This window comes from Oncorhynchus gorbuscha, linkage group LG03 (assembly GCF_021184085.1).
Source record: "Oncorhynchus gorbuscha isolate QuinsamMale2020 ecotype Even-year linkage group LG03, OgorEven_v1.0, whole genome shotgun sequence".
In the NCBI taxonomy this organism is placed as follows: domain Eukaryota; kingdom Metazoa; phylum Chordata; class Actinopteri; order Salmoniformes; family Salmonidae; genus Oncorhynchus; species Oncorhynchus gorbuscha.
The window spans coordinates 52,000,143-52,021,064 of record NC_060175.1 but is presented as its reverse complement, the minus strand read 5'-3'; the positions used below and the strand labels follow the sequence as shown (position 1 = coordinate 52,021,064).

General features: G+C 46.7%; 1 protein-coding gene across 1 annotated transcript; it reads left to right on the top strand.

Annotated features, from left to right (window-relative positions):
• Positions 1-2,837: 2,837 nt before the first annotated feature.
• On the top strand, positions 2,838-20,257 carry LOC124017136 (inhibitor of nuclear factor kappa-B kinase subunit epsilon-like). Its single transcript, XM_046332533.1, is given in 9 exon segments — positions 2,838-2,927; positions 8,749-8,886; positions 8,980-9,109; positions 9,217-9,398; positions 9,696-9,877; positions 10,096-10,209; positions 10,251-10,309; positions 10,312-10,417; positions 20,239-20,257. Coding segments are annotated over 9 exon segments (1,020 nt in total).
• The last annotated feature ends 665 nt before the right edge of the window (positions 20,258-20,922 follow it).

The following is a 20,922-nucleotide window of genomic DNA, read 5'->3' as shown; positions in this document are numbered from 1 at the left end:
CTGCCGAAGGACAAGGCTTTCACTTGGACAGTGGAGTGTGAGGAGGCGTTCAACACCCTCAAACGTGCACTGATCGAGGCCCCCGTGCTCGCCCCCTGACCTCACCTTGCCCTTTATCCTGGACACAGACGCGAGCAATGTGGGCATGGGTGGGGTGCTGGCCCAGGTGGGGCCAGAGGGGGAGAGAGTGGTGGCGTACTTCAGCAAAACATTTGACAAACATGAGCGCCGCTACTGTGTCACCCGGCGGGAGCTCTTGGCTGTTGTGGCTTCCGTCAAACACTTCAAGTACTACCTGGGTGGTCTGCCCTTTACTGTAAGGACTGACCACTCTGCTCTCCAGTGGCTCATGTCTTTCAGAGAGCCAGAGGGGCAGGTGGCACGCTGGTTGGAGGAGCTTCAGCCGTATGACTTCACGGTGGTGCACAGGGCAGGGGCACGCCACTCCAACGCCGACGCCATGTCCCGTCGGCCCTGTACTGCAGACGGCTGCCGCCACTGTGAACGGAGAGAGGGACGGGAGAGAGAGCTGCGGGCAGAGGAGGGTGTCTGTGCCACAGTGTGTCGGGCGAGCGGGCCTGTCTGCTGTGAGCTGCAGACTGTCGACGTGGCTGAATGGCGGCAGCAGCAGGGACGGGACACAGACCTACAGCCAGTGCTACAGTGGGTAGAGGCGCAGGTGAGGCCACCATGGGAAGAGGTGATAGCGCTCTCACTCGCGACCAAAGGGTTGTGGTCGAAGTTTGAGAGACTGCGGCTGGCTGATGGCGTGCTACAGCGGGCATGGAAGGAGTCAGCTACGGGAGAGGAGAGGTGGCAGGTGGTGGTCCCAAAAGCATTGCGGGAGGCTGTGCTCCAGAGTACTCATGGGGGGGTGGGGACTGGACACTTTGGGGTCACAAAAACACTGCGTCGTCTCCGTCAGGGCTTCTACTGGGGGCAGCACAAGAGGGATGTGGAGGACTTTTGTCGCCGCTGTGACAACTGCACAGCGAGAAAGGGCCCCCCAGGCCACTCTCATGCTCAGCTCCAACAGTTCCCAGTGGGGGCTCCCATGGAGAGGGTGGGAGTGGATGTAGTTGTTTCCACAGACAGTGGAAACCGCTGGGTGCTCACGGCCATGGACTATTTCACAAAATGGCCCGAGGCCTATGCTCTGCCTGACCAGGAGGCAGAGACCATCGTCGACGCCCTGACAGCGGGGATGTTCAGCAGGTTTGGAGCTGCAGAGTCCACCCACAGCGACCAAGGCAGAAACTTTGAGTCCCGTGTGTTCGCCACCATGTGTGAGAGGCTGGGTATGCACAAGACCCGCACTACTCCTCTCCATCCTCAAAGTGATGGCCTTGTGGAGCGCTTCAACAAAACGCTTGGACAGCAGCTGGCCATCGTCTCTTCCAAACAGCAGCGTGACTGGGACAAGCACCTGCCTATGGTCCTCATGGCATGCCGCTCCGCTGTCCAAGACTCCACTTCCTGCACGCCTGCCCTCCTCATGCTGGGGAGAGAGATCCGCACCCCTGCGGAGATGGCGTTTGGTCGGCCCCTGGATAGCTCTCATGTTCCTCCGGGGCCGGAGTATGCCCGGAGACTCCAGGACCGCCTGGAGACAGCCCACACCTTCGCCAGAGAGCAGCTGGTGAATGCAGGTGTGAGGCAGAAAAGGAACTATGACGTGCACACCCGGGGAAGGCACTTTGTGGCTGGGGAGCTGGTCTGGGTCTACAGCCCCCTAAGGAAAAAAGGCAGATGCCCCAAGTTGGACAGTCACTGGGTGGGACCCTGCAGTGTCCTGGAGAGGGTAGGGGAGGTTGTGTACGGGTGCAGCTTCCTCCCAGGGGGAGAAAGGTGGCACTGCACCGGGACAGGTTAGCCCCATACAGAGGGGCCTCTTCTCCCCAAACCCCAGGAACCCCCACAATTCCCCTCTCTGGCAATGACATTCTCCAGGCACCCACCCTCAGGTGCCGCAGACAAGGCTCCAGACAGCCCACTCCCCCGGTCTCCCCCCCTGTGTCACCGCGTAGTTCCCCAGAGCCACGGACTGTATTACCCGTTCCCGCTTCCTTGTCACCCATATCCCTGCCTTCATCCCCTGGGTCCCAGAGGGGCACTCTGCGACCATCACGGCCATGCAGGCAAAGGAGACCTCCGGGTCGCTTCAGAGACTTTGTTTGTTCCCTCGGGGACGAGGGACTTTGTGGTGGGGGGGGCTGTGTAGCGACCCGCACAGACAGCTGTGTGTTATGTGTTAGGCTAGGAGGTGGTTGTGTTGTACTGACCAGTACCCGGTGTTCGCGGGGTCCGACCTGTCAATCAACCTGCTATCTGCCAATCACGGGAATGCCTGGAATGTTCTGATGCCAGGCATCCTGGTGGTTGGCGGAGTGGCGTGGAGGGGGGTTGGGCAGGGGGGTGGAGCATTGGAAGTTAAGACCAGGTTCAGCCTTTGTTCTCTCTCTCTTACGTCTGGGCTTCACAAGAGAAGGTCACGATTGGCTTGTGTCATCTATTTGGCGTGTGCTACGGCCCAAACAGTAGCCTGTGTAAAGTTGGTGTAATAAACCGTCAATTCGTAAACTCAAGCCTCTGTCTGGACAATTGTTCATTTATGATCTAGTCGGGTCATTACAGTATATCAAATAAGCAATTACATTTTTTTTGTCAAGCAAATTCGACCCTGTCATTGATCTCCATACCAAACGATTCAACTCATTTTATGGACAGATTTTTGGCAGAGTAAACCGTATTTCCACCGAAATCTTCAAAGATAACCCCATTCAGTGACGGAGAATACATTGGGAATTGCCATCGGATTTGTTGGGAAACGTCAGAAAATGATGGTGAGCACAGCCAACTACCTGTGGTCAATGGAAGATGTGCTTGGGCAGGGTACCACCGCCAGCATCTATAAGGCCCGCAACCAGGTAGGACTCCAAACTCCCCCTTACAAAAAAGATTGCAGTTAACACTTCTTCGGTGGGGTTTATAGGCGCTTGGCATCCAATGTTATGGTACATTACCACCTATTGTACTGGAGTGTGGGCCAGAGACAGGGAGACATTTAAAAAAAAAAAAATTGAACATTTATTTAACTAGGCAAGTCCGCTAAGAACAAATTCTTATTTACAATGACGGCCTACACCGGCCAAACCCGGACGACGCTGGGCCAATTGTGCTGCGCCCTATGAGACTCACAATCAGCCTTTCGAAACCAAGGTGTCTGTAGTGATGCCTCAAAAACTACCTGCCAGGCCTGTTGCTCTTAAAGATAACATATTTGGGACTACATTCAATTACGTTCTACTCAATATACTCTGAACTCATTTCCTGTATCTCATTCTCCCTTATACTAGATGTCAGCCTCTCTCTTTCCCTCTGATACTCTCCACACTGTAGCAATACAGACTCCACAGTCTCTGTTTCCTGTCAATAATCACACTTTCCTGTTGGATGCTTTCCTATCACATTTAAAGTCTTAATCTACTGGCTGTGTCCCACCCTTAATCTACTGGCTGTGTCCCACCCTTAATCTACTGGCTGTGTCCCACCCTAAATCTACTCGCTGTGTCCCACACTTAATCTACTGGCTGTGTCCCACCCTTAATCTACTGGCTGTGTCCCACCCTTAATCTACTGGCTGTGTCCCACCCTTAATCTACTGGCTGTGTCCCACCCTTAATCTACTGGCTGTGTCCCACCCTTAATCTACTGGCTGTGTCCCACCCTTAATCTACTGGCTGTGTCCCACCCTTAATCTACTGGCTGTGTCCCACCCTTAATCTACTGGCTGTATCCCACCCTTAATCTTGTAAAAAAATTATCTCCCCTCTTATGTCCCTTCCTGCCATCCTCCCCTCCCCAACTTTCCTCTGTACTTGAAATAAATGCCTGCCCTTAGTATCTCTATTCCACTGCTCCTGCTATCTCTGCACCATCACTGTCCATATCAGGCTTTTTACCTCTGCCTCAATCATTGAAACTTCAACATCAACATTCCCACTACTAAGTGCTTGTTTAGCCATTGTATCAGTTGTCTCATTCCCCTCCACCCCCACATGGACATGGACCCAAGTAAATCTTATCTGTATACCCATCTGTCTCATCCTGCCATGGGTTTGTAGCATCTTAACCAAGCAGGTCTGGTCTGCTACGTGACCTAAAGGACTGGAGACTCATCAACACTGCACATACATTATAGCAAGTAACTACATCCTTTACCCTCTGCAAGGCCAACAGAATGGCCATCAGCTCTGCCGTATATACAGCCAGATGATCTGTAATACGTTTCCTGACTGCCCCCCCCATATTCCTGCACTACAAATCCTGACCCAGTACATCTTGTCCTTGGATCTTTTGTACCATCTGACTAAACTCCCTTCCATGCAGTCCCATCTCCCTCGCCTAGGTATTACCCACCCAAAGCTTGTGTCCACCCTCTCAAAGTTTCTCCCATATAACCTCAAGCATACCTCATCTCCCATCTTGCTCCTGGTAAAGAACACTGAGTTCTCTACAGAGAACCTGAACCCCCACATTAATGCCTACCACTCTACCTCATCAATTGCTTCCTGGACCTTCCTGACTATGTAATGGCACATTTGCCATCTGCAAATAACGACCTCCCAATATCCGGCTGTACCTTAGAGTAAACATAATTGATCATGATTGAGAACAACAGAGGACTAATCACGCTCCCCTGCGGTGTACCGTTATCCACCAGGTAGCTGCCTGAGAGAGACTTCCCCACCCTCACTTGGATAGACCTTCCAAACAGGAAATCCTTTAGCCATTTGTACGTTCTTCCTCCTACCGCCATAATATCAAGCTTGATTAACGACCCCTCCTTCCACATCATATCATACATCTTCTCCACATCAAAAAAGACCGCTACAACAGTCCCCTTGTTCACCTGAGTCTTCCTGACCTCTGCTTCTAAGCAGAGCACTGGGTCTATAGTTCTCCTACCCTTCCTGAACCCACTCTAATGTGGCGATACTAGCCCCCTGTTCTCCAGGAAGTATTGTCCCACACTCCTCCGTCCACCATGGGACTGTTTTCCTCCTCCCTGAACTCTTAGGTATAACCTCAGTAGCTGCTCCCCCTAACGCTGTTTTCACCCAGTTATTCATACTATCCACATCCCATCTCACATTCACCCGAGCCATCACCTCACTCACTCACCTCTGGCAGTGGTGTTGTCTACGTTATTTTCTGCATTAACAAATTCTCATGTTTGTTATATATACACACACACACACACACACACAAGGTTCTTGATTTTTAAGTAGCCTTGCTGAAACAACCAGAGGTATTAAACTCAGCTCTTTAAACTGATCCCACTTTGCCATTCCAATCCCCCACCTGCCTACTCCATCCACTGACACCTCCTCCTCCCTACTGTGAATACTATGAGGTAAGGATCCCTCCCTACTGTCGACTCCTCCCATACCTCCCACTCACAGATTCCTGCCATCACATTAGATACCAGAGTGAGGTCCAAGGCATATTCTGTCCCTATGGCTTCATCAAGCCTGGTCCCTCGACCATCATTCAGGCACACTAGATCTTTCATTTCTATCAGATGTTCCCATCACTTGGCCATTTCCATCTATCCGTTTTCCCCCCAAGAGTGTGTTGTGGGCATTAAAATCCCCACACCACATTACCTTAGTTCTATTCTGGCCCTCCACCCTCTCCAGCACTTCCAGGCCCAATATCTGTTCACTATCACCCCTCCTCTCAACCACACCACCACCACATATTCCTGTTAATTACCTCTGCCGAGCATCCTGTAGGCAAGTCCACCCCCCCTGTTTCCTGGACACAAATCACATCAGGCTTAACTGGCACATCCACAATGAACTGCTTGAACTCCTACCCATCAGCCAACAGGCTTCGGGCATTCCATTGTAGTATTAACTAAGATCCAGTAATACATGACTCCACCCTCGGCTGATTGAGGTCATCTCCAACCTCTTCCCAGGTCAACCCTGTCACTCTCGGCTGATTGAGGTCATCTCCAACCTCTTCCCAGGTCAACCCTGTCACACTCGGATGTCTCCCAGCAGATTTCACTATTAGCTGAATCCTCTCTGTTTTAGACTCTACTTTAGCAGTGCTATTGATAGCTCCTGCTATGAACTGTCACCAGCTTTCTCTTATCTATGTATACCATATTGATGCTCCAACCCATGTCTCCCTGGAGCCTGCAGCTCCCTGGACCACCCTCACTGCCTCAGCATATGGCACTTGTTGCACCTCCGCTACCTGCTTCCTTGCCTCACACCCACTAGATGCCACGCTATGAGCACCCACACAGCTGCAGCGCGTAGGTTGTTCACCATCCCCACACTACCCATACTCATGCTCCCCTCCACACCTGGCACCTTTTCTCTTTACAGGCTGTTGCCACATGCCCATACTTCTGGCAGTTCTAATATCTTCAAGGCTTCGGTACATAAGCCCTCCCCTAATAACTCGTATATCCTATGGTCACTTTGTCAGTAACCGGTCTTTGGAAGGGTAACAGAATTGACGGGCTGTCTCCTCTCACTCCACCCCTTGTTGCTGGCAACCTTTGAACATCCACTAGAGCTCTTCCTCTCAAGTTGTGGCTTTCCTCTTTTATTGCCGACACTCACAGGCCGCGAACTTGGCGGGAACTGGAACACGCTGTCGTACACGTCGATCCAGAGCATCACTAACATGCTCAATGGGTGACATGTCTGGTGAGTATGCAGGCCATGGAAGAACTGGGACATTTTCAGCGTCCAGGAATTGTGTAAAGATCCTTGCGACATGGGGCCGTGCATTATCATGCTGAAACATGAGGTGATGGTGGGGGATGAATGGGATGACAATGGGCCTCGGGATCTCTGTGCATTCAAATTGCCATCGATAAAATGCAACTGTTTGTTGTCAGTAGCTTATGCTGGCCATATCATAACCCTACCACCACCATGGGGCACTCTGTTCACAACATTGACATCCGCAAACCGCTAGCCCACACAACACCATACTCATGGTCTGCGGTGAGGGTGGTTGAATGTACTGCCAAATTCTCTAAAACATCGGTGTTTCTCTGGCAACAGCTCTGGTGGACATTCCTGCAGTCAGCGTGCCAATTGCAAACTTCACCAAAACTTGAGAGATCTGTGACATTGTGTTGTGTGACAAAACTGCACACTTTAGAGTGACCTTTTATTGTCCCCAGCACAAGGTGCACCTGTGTAATAATCATGCTGTTTAGTCAGCTTCTTTATATGCCACAGAAGTTAGGAACCAATATACACAGGCAGTTCGGAAAGCAAAGGCTAGCTTTTTCAAGCAGAAACTTCAAAAAGTTCTGGGACACTGTAAAGTCAATTGAGAATAACAGCACCTCCTCCCAGCTGCCTCCCAGCTGCCCACTGCACTGAGGCTAGGAAACAATGTCACCACCAATAAATCCATGACGATTGAGAATTTCAATAAGCATTTCTCTACGACTGGCCTTTCTTTCCACCTGGCTACCCCTATCCCGATCAACAGCCCTGCACCCCCCAAGCACCTAGCAAAATACCTAGGTGTCTGGCTAGACTGTTAACTCTCCTTCCAGACTCACATTAAGAATCTCCAATCCAAAATTAAATGTAGAATCTGCTTCCTATTTCGCAACAAAGCATCCTTCATTCATGCTGCCAAACATAGCCTCGTAAAACTGACTATCCTACCGACCCTAGACTTCGGCGATGTCATTTACAAAATATCCTCCAACACTACTCAGTAAACTGGATGTAGTCTATCACAGTGCCTTTTGTTTTGTCACCAAAGCCCCATATACTACCCACCACTGCGACCTGTATGCTCTCGTTGGCTGGCCCTCGCTTCATGTTCGTCGCCAAACCCACTGGCTCCAGGTCATCTATAAGTCTTTGCTTTATCTCAGCTCACTGGTCACCATAGCAACACCCAACTGTAGCACGCGCTCCAGCAGGTATATTTCACTGGTCACCCCCAAAGCCAATTTCTCCTTCGGCCGCCTTTCCTTCCAGTTCTCTGCTGCCAATGACTGGAACAAATTGCAAAAATCACTGAAGCTGGAGACTCCTATCTCCCTCACTAGCTTTAAGCACCAGCTGTCAGAGCAGCTCACAGATCACTGCACCTGTACAAAGCCCATTTGTAAATAGCCCATCCAACTACCTCATCCCCATACTGTTTTTTTTCTTCTCCTTTGCACCCCACTACTTGCACATTCATCTTCTGCTCATCTGTCACTCCAGTGTTTAATTGCTAAATTGTAATTATTTCACCACTATAGCCTATTTATTCCCTTAGTATCTTACTTCGTTTGCACACAATGTATATAGACTTGTTCCCTATTGTGTTATTGACTGCACGTTCGTTTATTCCATGTGTAACTCTGTGTTGTTTGTGTCGTACTGCTTTGCTTTATCTTGGCCAGGTCGCAGTTGTAAATGAGATCTTGTTCTCAACTGGCCTACCTGGTTAAATTAAAAAAATGGATGGATTATCTTGGCAAAGGAGAAATGCTCACCAACCGGGATGTAAACAAATTTGTGCACAACATTTGAGAGCAATAAGCTTTTTTTTGTGCATACGGAACATTTCTGGGATCTTTTATTTCAGCTCATGAAACATGGGACCAACACTTTACATGTTGCGTTTATATTTCAAACACATCAAAGGGTGAGTGAGATGTCATGGGATCGCTAACTTTTGATAACTAACTTGTGTGTGTAGATGACAGGGCAGCAGGTTGCGGTGCAGGTGTTTAAACTGATGAGCTACAGTCGTCCGTACGAGGTTCAGATGAGAGAGTTCGAGATGCTCAGGAGACTCAACCACAACAACATCGTCAAGCTCTTCTCCATGGAGGAGGTGAGGAGAGGAAGAGCGGTAGCAACAAACAGTTTTTTACCTTCATCAAACCTGATTAGTCATGCCCCCCCCCCTCTCTCTCTCTGTCTGTAGCTGAGGAGTAAACCGAGGGTGTTGGTGATGGAGTATTGTTCAGGAGGCAGTCTGCTCAGTCTGCTGGTGGAGCCAGAGAACGCCTTCGGTCTACCAGAACCAGAGCTCCTCATAGTACTACATTGTGTGGGTCAGTGTGTGTGTGGGTGGAGGCGAAGAGAGGTTAGGAGCCGGGGGATGAGAAGGTGTGCCCCCCCCCCAATAATTTGGATGAACCATTCGTCCTATTTCTTCTAGTGCACGGGATGAACCATCTGCGTGAGAACAGGGTGGTGCATCGGGATATTAAGCCTGGGAACATCATTCGTCAGGTGGGAGAGGAGGGGAGGTCCATCTATAAGCTAACAGCATTTGGAGCGGCCAGAGAACTAGAGTACGATGAGAAGTTTGTCTCCCTCTATGGGACAGAGGAATACGTGGTGAGAGAGAGGGGTGGTGGAGGAGAGAAAACGGGGAGGCTATGGGGAGAAGAGGGGAAAGGTAAGCGACAGCTTAGTTTATTAGGATCCCCATTAGCTACTGCACATGCTGCAGCTACTCTTCCTGAGGTCCACATAACATGTACAAGTACATGACAAAGCACAGGGCAGTTATAGACAAGAACAACGGGACGGAGAGGAGAGATTACTTCGAATGTTGTCTCAGACCTGTCTGAGCGTGCAGTGTTTCCTAAACCTCAGCAGATAACATAAGGTAGGACAGGTTATGGTATTTAGCGTGTGTGTGTGTGTGTGTGGCACCCAGACATATATGAGTGTGCAGTCATGTGGAAACCCCAGCAGAAGGCCTATGGTGTGAGTGCTGACCTGTGGAGTATTGGAGTGACGTTTTACCACGCTGCCGCCAGTGCTTCACCCTTCACACCCTACGGAGAACCCCGCAAGAACAAGCCCACCATGTAAGTCTGTGTGTGTTGTGTGTTTCATAGCTCCAACAGTTGGTGTGTGTGTAATTACGATGGGCAACCTGGAATTACATTGAAATGAACAAGTTATTGCCATTTTATTGATTTGGGATTCATCAAAACACAACACCAGATGAAACAGGACAGGACAATAAAATGCTGGTGTCTTCCTTCTCCTCTGCTCCCACTCTCCCCCTGTCGGTGCCGTGTAGGTATAAGGTCACCACAGAGAAGCCGGTTGGGGCCATTGCTGGAGTCCAGAGGGTTGACGACGGCCCTATAGAGTGGAGTTACCGCCTGCCACAGAGCTGCCAGCTCTCAGTCGGTACCTCTCACTCTTCCACTTCTTCTCCCCCCTCCCCTCTGTGTGTAGGGGTCAACTGGTGCCAGTGTTAGCTGGGATACTGGAGGCAGACCAGGAGAAGTGTTGGGTGTATTTTTTGCCACCACAGACATACTACAGAGAGTCTCAGTCCATCTGTTCTGCCTGCAACAGGCCGCAGCTCACCGCATATACATTCACCACCACAACACGTGAGTATACACCCAAACACACACACACACACACACACACACACACACACACACACACACACACACACACACACACACACACACACACACACACACACACACACACACACACACACACACACACACACACACACACACACACACACACACACACACACACTTGCCAGTCTTCACTCACACCCACCTGCTCTTTCACTTCACACACAGGCCAATCATAGGATCCAGCAGTGTTTGACCAACTAGAAGAGACAGTTAAAACTCCCTGAATGATCTGTTGACGGTGGTGGTTTTCTATTTAGTAAATAAATCACTCTTATTAATCAACCCCTCCCCCCCCTTTTTCTCCCCCATTCTCATCCTCTCCTCCCTCTCTTTTCTCCTCTGTCTAGGTGATCGTAGGAGTGGTCCAGCAGTACCTGAGGGTAATGCATTCCTTACACACAGACAGAGAGGTGCTCTTACACGGATACTACAGCGACACACACACACACACCGTTAGAACAAACCACTCCCAGTGAGAAGGTGCGTAGGGAGTGTGGCGACGTGATGCTCGGTCAACACGAGACTGCAGTCCTGCCACAGCTCTGAGCACAGACTACATACACTGTGAGTGACAAGACACACGGTCGCATACCAACATGTACAATCTCAGGCATTGTAACATTGCGAATGAACACCTAAACCGGTTGTAGGCAAACGTACAAAATCAGCAGGGGATCAAATACTTTTTTCCCTCACTGTATATGTACAGTGCCTTTGGAATGTATTCAGACCCCTTGACTTTTTCCACATTACAGCCTTATTCTAAAATATATATTTTTTTAAATCTCATAACAGTGCAAAAACAGGTTTTTAGAAATGTTTGCTAATTTACAAAAATACAAAACACTATCGAGTTTACATACAGTACCAGTCAAAAGTTTGGACACCTTCTCATTCCAGGGTTTTTCTTTATTTTTACTATTTTCTACATTGTACAATAATAATGAAGACATCAAAACTATGAAATAACACATGGAATCACGTAGTTACCAAATAAGTGTTAAACAAATATTTTTATTTTAAACAGTTGAAGTAGGAAGTTTACATACACCTTAGCCAAATACATTTAAACTCAGTTTCACAATTCCTGACATTTAATCCTAGTAAAAATTCCTTAGGTCAGTTAGGATCACTACTTTATTTTAAGAATGTGAAATGTCAGTATAATAGTAGAGAGAATGATTTATTTCAGCTTTTATTTATTTCATCACATTCCCAGTGGGTCAGAAGTTTACATACACTCAATTAGCATTTGGTAGAATTGCCTTTAAATTGTTTAACTTGGGTCAAACGTTATGGGTAGCCTTCCACAGCCTTCCCATAATAAGTTGGGTGAATTTTGGCCCATTCCTCCTAACAGAGCTGGTGTAACTGAGTCAGGTTTGTAGGCCTCCTTGCTCGCACACGCTTTTTCAGTTCTGCCCACAAATGTTCTATGGGATTGAGTTCAGGGCTTTGTGATGGCCACTCCAATACCTTGACTTTGTTGTCCTTAAGCCATTTTGCCACAACTTTGGAAGTAAGCTTGGGGTCATTGTCCATTTGGAAGATCCATTTGCGAGCAAGCTTTAATTTCCTGACTGATGTCCCGAGATGTTGCTTCAATATATCCACATCATTTTCTGTCCTCATGATGCCATCTATTTTGTGAAGTGCACCAGTCCCTCCTGCAGCAAAGCTCCCTCACAACATGATGCTGCCACCCCCGTGCTTCACGGTTGGGATGGTGTTCTTCGGCTTGCAAGTCTCCCCCTTTTTCCTCCAAACATAACATTGGTCATTATGGCCAAACAGTTACATTTTTGTTTCATCAGACCAGAGGACATTTCTACAAAAAGTGTGATCTTTGTCCCCATGTGCAGTTGCAAACCTTAGTCTGGCTTTTTTATGGCGGTTTAGGAGCAGTGGCTTCTTCCTTGCTGAGCGGCCTTTCAGGTTATGTCGTTATAGGACTTGTTTTACTGTGGATATAGACACTTTGTACCTGTTTCCTCCAGCATCTTCACAAGGTCCTTTGCTGTTGTTCTGGGATTGATTTGCACTTTTCGCACCAAAGTATGTTCATCTCTAGGAGGCAGAAAGCGTCTCCTTCCTGAGCGGTATGACGGCTGCGTGGTCCTGTGGTGTTTACACTTATGTACTATTGTTTGTACAGATGAACGTGGTATCTTCAGGCGTTTGGAAATTGCTCCCAAGGATGAACCAGACTTGTGGAGGTCTACAATTTTTTCTGAGGTCTTAGCTGGTTTCTTTTGATTTTCCCATGATGTCAAGCAAAGAGGCACTGAGTTTGAAGGTTGGCCTTGAAATACATCCACAGGTACACCTCCAATTGACTCAAGTGATGTCAATTAGCCTATCAGAAGTTTCTAAAGCCATGACCTCATTTTCTGGAATGTTCCAAGCTGTCAGTCAACTTAGTGTATGTAAACTTCTGACCCACTGGAATTGTGATACAGTGAAATAATCTGTCTGTAAACAATTGTTGGAAAAATTATGCACAACGTAGATGCACAAAGTAGATGTCCTAACCGACTTGCCAAAACTATCGTTTGTTAACAATACATTTGTGGAGTGGTTGAAAAACAAATTTGAATGACTCCAACCGAAGTGCATGTAAACCTCCGACTTAAACTGTGTATGTGTGTGTGTATATATATACAGTGGGGCAAAAAGGTATTTAGTCAGCCACCAATTGTGCAAGTTCTCCCACTTAAAAAGATGAGAGAGGCCTGTCATTTTCATCATAGGTACACTTCAACTATGACAGACAAAATGAGAAAAAAATCCAGAAAATCAAATTGTATGATTTTTTAATGAATTTATTTGCAAATTATGGTGGAAAATAAACGTTTGTTATTGACCAAATACTTATCTCAATACTTTGTTATATACCCTTTGTTGGTAATGACAGAGGTCAAACGTTTTCTGTAAGACTTCACAAGGTTTTCACACACTGTTGCTGGTATTTTGGCCCATTCCTCCATGCAGATCTCCTCTAGAGCAGTGATGTTTTGGGGCTGTTGCTGGGCAACACAGACTTTCAACTCCCTCCAAAGATTTTCTATGGGGTTGAGATCTGGAGACTGGCTAGGCCACTCCCGGACCTTGAAATGCTTCTTACAAAGCCACTCCTTCGTTGCCCGAGTGGTGTGTTTGGGATCATTGTCATGCTGAAAGACCCAGCCACGTTTCATCTTCAATGCCCTTGCTGATGGAAGGAGGTTTTCACTCAAAATCTCACGATACATGGGCCCATTCATTCCTTCCTTTACACGGAGCAGTCGTCCTGGTCCCTTTGCAGAAAAACAGCCCCAAAGCATGATGTTTCCACCCCCATCCTTCACAGTAGGTATGGTGTTCTTTGGATGCAACTCAGCATTCTTTTTCCCCCAAACACGATGAGTTGAGTTTTTACCATATGACATTCTCCCAATCTTCTTCTGGATCATCCAAATGCTCTCTAGCAAACTTCAGACGGGCCTGGACATGTACTGGCTTAAGCAGGGGGACACGTCTGGCACTGCAGGATTTGAGTCCCTGGTGGCGTAGTGTGTTACTGATGGTAGGCTTTGTTACTTTGGTCCCAGCTCTCTGCAGGTCATTCACTAGGTCCCCCCGTGTGGTTCTGGGATTTTTGCTCACCGTTCTTGTGATCATTTTGACCCCATAGGGTGAGATCTTGCGTGGAACCCCAGATCGAGAGAGGTTATCAGTGGTCTTGTATGTCTTCCATTTCCTAATAATTGCTCCCACAGTTGATTTCTTCAAACCAAGCTGCTTACCTATTGCAGATTCAGTCTTCCCAGCCTGGTGCAGGTCTACACTTTTGTTTCTGGTGTCCTTTGACAGCTCTTTGGTCTTGGCCATAGTGGAGTTGGGAGTGTGACTGTTTGAGGTTGTGGACAGGTGTCTTTTATACTGATAACAAGTTCAAACAGGTGCCATTAATACAAGTAACGAGTGGAGGACAGAGGAGCCTCTTAAAGAAGAAGTTACAGGTCTGTGATAGCCAGAAATCATGCTTGTTTGTAGGTGACCAAATACTTATTTTCCACCATAATTTGCAAATAAAATCATTAAAAATCCAACAATGTGATTTTCTGGATTTTTCCCCCTCATTTTGTCTGTCATAGTTGAAGTGTACCTATGCTAAAAATTACAGGCCTCTCTCATCTTTTTAAGTGGGAGAACGTGCACAATTGGTGGCTGACTAAATACTTTTTTGCCCCACTGTAGGTAGGAACCATATGTACTGTCCCAGAAGATTTTGCAGTAAATGAGATATGGGTAAATTAAGCTGTACTATAGTGTTACATGCTGACCACACTGCGTACGTGTGCACCATCGCACGCATGTTGATTTTTGTCCACCCGCAACAGACCAGGACACTTAGGTTGAAATATCAAAATGAACTCTGAACCAACTATATTCATTTCTGGACAGGTCGAAAAGCATTAAACATTTATGGCAATTTAGCTAGCTAGCTTGCTGTTGGTAGCTAATTTGTTCTGGGATATAAACATTGGGATGTTATTTTACCTGAAATGCACAAGGTCCTCTACTGGGACAATTAATCCACATTTAAAAGGGTAAACCTAGTTTGTTTCTGGTAATCTCTCCTCCTTCAGGCTTCTTATGTGGACTTTATATGGCGGTTGGCAACCAACTTTAAGGTGCATTACCACCACCAACTGGACTGGAGTGTGGACCTCAGTTCATCTTTCAATCACCCATGTGGGTATATGCTCCTAAAAACCAATGAGGAGATGGGAGAGGTGGGACTTGCAGTGCGTCAAGCGTCACAAATAGAACCAAGTTCTATTTTAGCACCTGGTTACGCAGATGCGCTCGAGCAGTGTGGGTGCAGTGATGGAATAACATGTATGTGTACATTTATTTTGCAGCACTGGCGCGCATGCGACACGGGCGGTGTTGTCAGCGTGTTAGAAAACAAGCCTGATAAACCAAACCACATGTTTTGTCCTGATGATACCGACAGACTAAACCACTTTGCTGCAGACAAAGTGAATATCTTTCCAGGACAACTTTCCATCAACTAGAACACCAATTGAGATTCCGGGCTCTTTAAAAAAACCAAAAAACAAACACATTTATTATTCTTACCTGAAATGGCATTCAGAGGTGGAAGAAGGAGAGGACCAAAGCGCCGCGTGGTTAGTGTTCATCTTTCTCTTAATGAAACTGAACACTTCAAAAACAAAACAACAAAGTGACAACCGAAACAGTTCTATCTGGTGTAGCCACACAAAGACTGAAAATAACCACCCACAAAACACAAAGGAAAACAGGCTACCTAAATATGGGACAACGATAGACAGCTGTCTCTGATTTGAGAACCATATCAGGCCAAACACAGAAATAGAAAAACTAACAGACTGCCCACCCCAACTCACGCTCTGACCATACTAAATAAAGACAAAACAAAGGAATAAAGGTCAGGATGTGACATTACCAGTGACTACAATTTTGATTCACTAATCAATGAAGCCAACTCGGGCATGGCAAAGTTTTCTGAATGGTTCCAGATAAACAAATTATTTCTAGGATTTTAGAAAAACATGGCGGTACAGATATTTGGCCATAATTTGTCAAATATCTTAGATCCGCAGATTAAAAGAGTGGGATAATTTTGACAATTTTCAAAGCTTTAGGAACAATAGCTGTCTTATTTCCAACATTAAATTGAGATAGCTGCCTTTTTATTATTCAACAGATGATTGATGATTTTCCAAGTGTCACGCCTTGGTCATTGTATCTTGTGGTTTTGTTATATGTTTGGGTAGGCCAGGGTGTGACATGGGTTTATATGTTGTGTTTCGTATTGGGGTTTGTATTAATTGGGATTGTGTATTATTAGGGGTGTGTCTAGTTAGGCTTGGCTGCCTGAGGCGATTCCCAATTGGAGTCAGCTGATTCTCGTTGTCTCGGATTGGGAACCGTATTTAGGTAGCCTGAGTGCGCGTTGTATTTCGTGGGTGATTGTACCTGTCTCTGTGTTAGTCACCAGACAGGCTGTAATTAGTTCTCGTTCTGTTTGTTGTTTTCTTCTTCAGTTATTTCATGTACCGCATTATCTTCATTAAAAGTCATGAGTAACCTACACGCTGCATTTCGGTCTGACTCTCTTCATTCAACAGACGAACAACGTTACACCAAGTTGACTTTACTGTATATTATTTGAGGATTCTTGGAATTTGGTAGTAAATATTTCAAGGATTATAGGTCTTCACGGATCCACCTGCACCCGATCGGGGACCCGAGCGGATCCAGTATTTTAAATAACGTCTCAGGTATGTGTAATTTTAACTGACTTGTCCGGAAGTCAACCCATACAGACGAGGGAGATCCTTGCCTTTCACGAGAGGGGCCAATCGTAAGTCATCAAAACGGCAATAGGTTACAGTCATAGAGCCTCCGTGTGTGACAAAAGTTAGGAGATGCCAAGTCAATAGCAGATGGAATTAAAAGTTCAAGGATGCAACGACAAAGAGCCAATAGGTAGGCTGCTACTAAATATTCTGAATGGAGTTGTTAGGATGAGAAAGCGTTAGCTAGATTAACTAGTTTGTCCCGGTTTGATGCAGTCAAGACATACTACGTAATACTACATAATATATATATACACTGCTCAAAAAAATAAAGGGAACACTAAAATAACACATCTTAGATATGAATGAATTAAATATTCTTATTAAATACTTTGTTCTTTACATAGTTGAATGTGCTGACAACAAAATCACAAATTATCAATGGAAATCAAATGTATCAACACATGGAGGTCTGGATTTGGAGTCACACTCAAAATGAATGTGGAAAACCACACTACAGGCTGATCCAACTTAGATGTAATGTCCTTAAAACAAGTCAAAATGAGGCTCAGAATTGTGTGTGGCCTCCACGTGCCTGTATGACCTCCCTACAATGCCTGGACAGTCTGTGGTGCAACGTGGCGTTGGTGGATGGAGCGAGACATGATGTCCCAGATGTGCTCAATTGGATTCAGGTCTGGGGAACGGGCGGGCCAGTCCATAGCATCAATGCCTTCCTCTCGCAGGAACTGCTGACACACTCCAGCCACATGAGGTCTAGTATTGTCTTGCATTAGGAGGAACCCAGGGCCAACCGTACCAGCATATGGTCTCACAAGGGGTCTGAGGATCTCATCTCGGTACCTAATGGCAGTCAGGCTACCTCTTGCGAGCACATGGAGGGCTGTGCGGCCCCCCCACTTCAATGCCACCCCACACCATGACTGACCCACCTCCAAACCAGTCATGCTGGAGGATGTTGCAGGCAGCAGAATGTTCTCCACGGCATCTCCAGACTCTGTCACGTCTGTCACATGTGCTCAGTATGAACCTGCTTTCATCTGTGAAGAGCACAGGGCGCCAGTGGCGAATTACGCTGACAGACACAGCAAACCTTCTTGCCACAGCTCTCATTGATGTCCCATCCTGGATGAGCTGCACTACCTGAGCCACTTGTGTGGGTTGTAGACCCCGTCTCATGCTACCACTAGAGTGAAAGCACCGCCAGCATTCAAAAGTGACCAAAACATCAGCCAGGAAGCATAGGAACTGAGAAGTGGTCTGTGGTCACCACCTGCAAAACCACTCCTTTATCGGGAGTGTCTTGCTAATTGCCTATAATTTCCACCTGTTGTGTATTTCATTTGCACAACAGCATGTGAAATGTATTGTCAATCAGCGTTGCTTCCTAAGTGGACAGTGTGATTGACTTGGAGTTACATTGTGTTGTTTAAGTGTTCCCTTTATTTTTTTGAGCAGTGTATATACACGTGTGTTTGTGTGTGTATATGTATATGGACACCCGCATCCGTTCAAATTAGTGCTGACAGGTGTATAAGATTGAGCACACAGCGACGCAGACAAACACTGGCTGTTGAATGGCCTTACTGAAGAGCTCACTGCCTTTCAACGTGGTACTGCCATAGGATGCCACCTTTCCAACAAGTCAGTTTGTCAAATGTCTGCCCTGCTAGTGCTGCTTCGGTCAACTGTAAGTGCTGTTGTGAAGTGGAAACATCTAGGAGCATAAAAAAGGCCCGGGTACGAAGTGGTAGGCCACACAAGTGTCACGCCCTGGTCTAAGTATTTTGTGTTTTTCTTCATGTATTGGGTCAGGCCAGGGTGTGGCATGGAGTTTTTGTATTGTGGTGTGTTTTGTCTTGGGGTTTTGGTGTGTATGTATTTGGGATTGTAGCTAGTGGGGTTATCTAGCAACGTCTATGGCTGTCTGGAGTGGTTCTCAATCAGAGGCAGGTGCTTATCGTTGTCTCTGATTGGGAACCATATTTAGGCAGCCATATTCTTTGAGTTTGTCGTGGGTGATTGTCCTTAGTGTCTTTGTTCCTGTCGCTGTATTTAGTTGACAAGTATAGGCTGTTTCGGTTTTCATTACGTTTATTGTTTTGTAGTGTTTTGTGTTTATTCGTATTTACGTTTGTTTTTTCATTAAACATGGATCGCAATCTACACGCTGCAGTTTGGTCCGACTCTACTTCACCACACCGTGAAATCCGTTACAACAAGCTCACAGAACGGGACCGCAGAGTGCTGAAGCACGTGGCGCGTAAATTTCTTCTGTCCTCAGTTTCAACACTCACTACCAAGTTCCAAACTGTCTCTGGAAGCAACGTCAGCACAATAACTGTTCTTCTGGAGCTTCATGAAATTGGTTTCCATGGCCAAGCAGCCACACAAGCCGAAGATCACCATGCACAATGCCAAGCGTTGGCTGAAGTGGTGTAAAGCTCACTGCCATTGGACTCTGGAGCAGTGGAAATGCGTTCTCTGGAGTGATGAATCACACTTCACCATCTGGCGGTCCAACAGACGAATCTGAGTTTGGCGGATGCTACCTGCCCCAATGCTAGAATATACAATGACATTCGACACAATTCTGTGCTTCCAACTTTGTGGCAACAGTTTAGGGAAGGCACTTCAGCATGACAATGACCCTGTGCACAAAGCGAGGTCCTTACATTTTTATTTTTTACATTTTAGTCATTTTAGCAGATGCTCTTATCCGGAGTGACTTACAGTAGTGAGTGCATACTTTTTAATACTGGTCCCCTGTGGGAATCGAACCCACAACCCTGGCGCTGCAAGCGTTATGCTCTACCAACTGAGCTACACGGCACTATACAAGAAATGTTTTGTCAGAATCGGTGTGGAAGAACTTGACTGGCCTGCACACAGCCCTGACCTCAACCCCATCGATCACCTTGGATGAGTTGGAACACCGACTGCGAGCCAGGCCTAATCGCCCACAATCAGTGCCCGACCGCACTAATGCTCTTGTGGCTGAATGCTGCGTTGACTTGCCTCCAATGTTTCAACATCTAGTGGAAACCTTCCCAGAATATATTTTTCTGCTGTTCTGTTTGGTACGGCTCTTTTAAATTTAAAATATGTATTTATGCGGTCCGGGTGAGAAAGCCCCAAATCCATTTTTGGAACGGGTCCAACTTTTTGGGCCTGTGAAGACCCTTAGTTAAGTCTAGGGAAAATATAGGATTTTGAATGGGATTCAATTGATTGGTCCCCACAAGTATTGTAAAACGTGTGTGTGTGTGTGTGTGTGTGTGTGTGTGTGTGTGTGTGTGTGTGTGTGTGTGTGTGTGTGTGTGTGTGTGTGTCAGTTTACATACATATGTGCGTGCGTAAGTGATTGGCTGCCTGCCGTCTTGCATGTGCGTGTAAACCCCTGTGTTTTTATTGTTGTGTGTCCAGGATGCACCGGATGACGTAGGAGAGAGATAGTGGTGAGAGAATTTCCATGCAACAACCCCATCATCATTGAGTGGTCAGTGGCCTTTACCCCTAACTTTAGCGCCCTAACCCTTAACTCTAACCTCCTATCCCTGCCAGATTACACATAGTTGGCTCCTCAATTGTTTCATCTGAAGGACAAACTGTAGTATCACTCATTAAGACGTGACGATTTGTCTCCGAGAGAGAGAGAGAGAGAGAGAGAGAGAGAGAGAGAGAGAGAGAGAGAGAGAGAGAGAGAGAGAGAGATTTTTCTAACTCAGCTGCTTTGGAAGTTTGGAAGTCTCTGACCTTTCTTCTCTAATCTTAAAGTAACAACGCAAACTGAAGAATTCCTAGTGAGAAACGAACATAAAAAATATTGACATCTGTTTCTGTTCTGCTTTGTGATGAGAGAAGAGGACAGATGCTCATCTGTCTCATGTCAGACCCATTCATGTACCGGTGGACGTGTGAAATCATATGATTTGTGTATATTGTGATTGCCCTACGTCACGAGGGAGGACATCCAGTGAGTGACATCAGCTGCCTTCAGACATGCAGCACGAGGGGATTAAATACAATGCATTCGGAAAGTATTCAGACCCCTCGACTTGTGCCACATTTAGTTATGATACAGCCTTGTTCTAAAAATTATTTAAATTG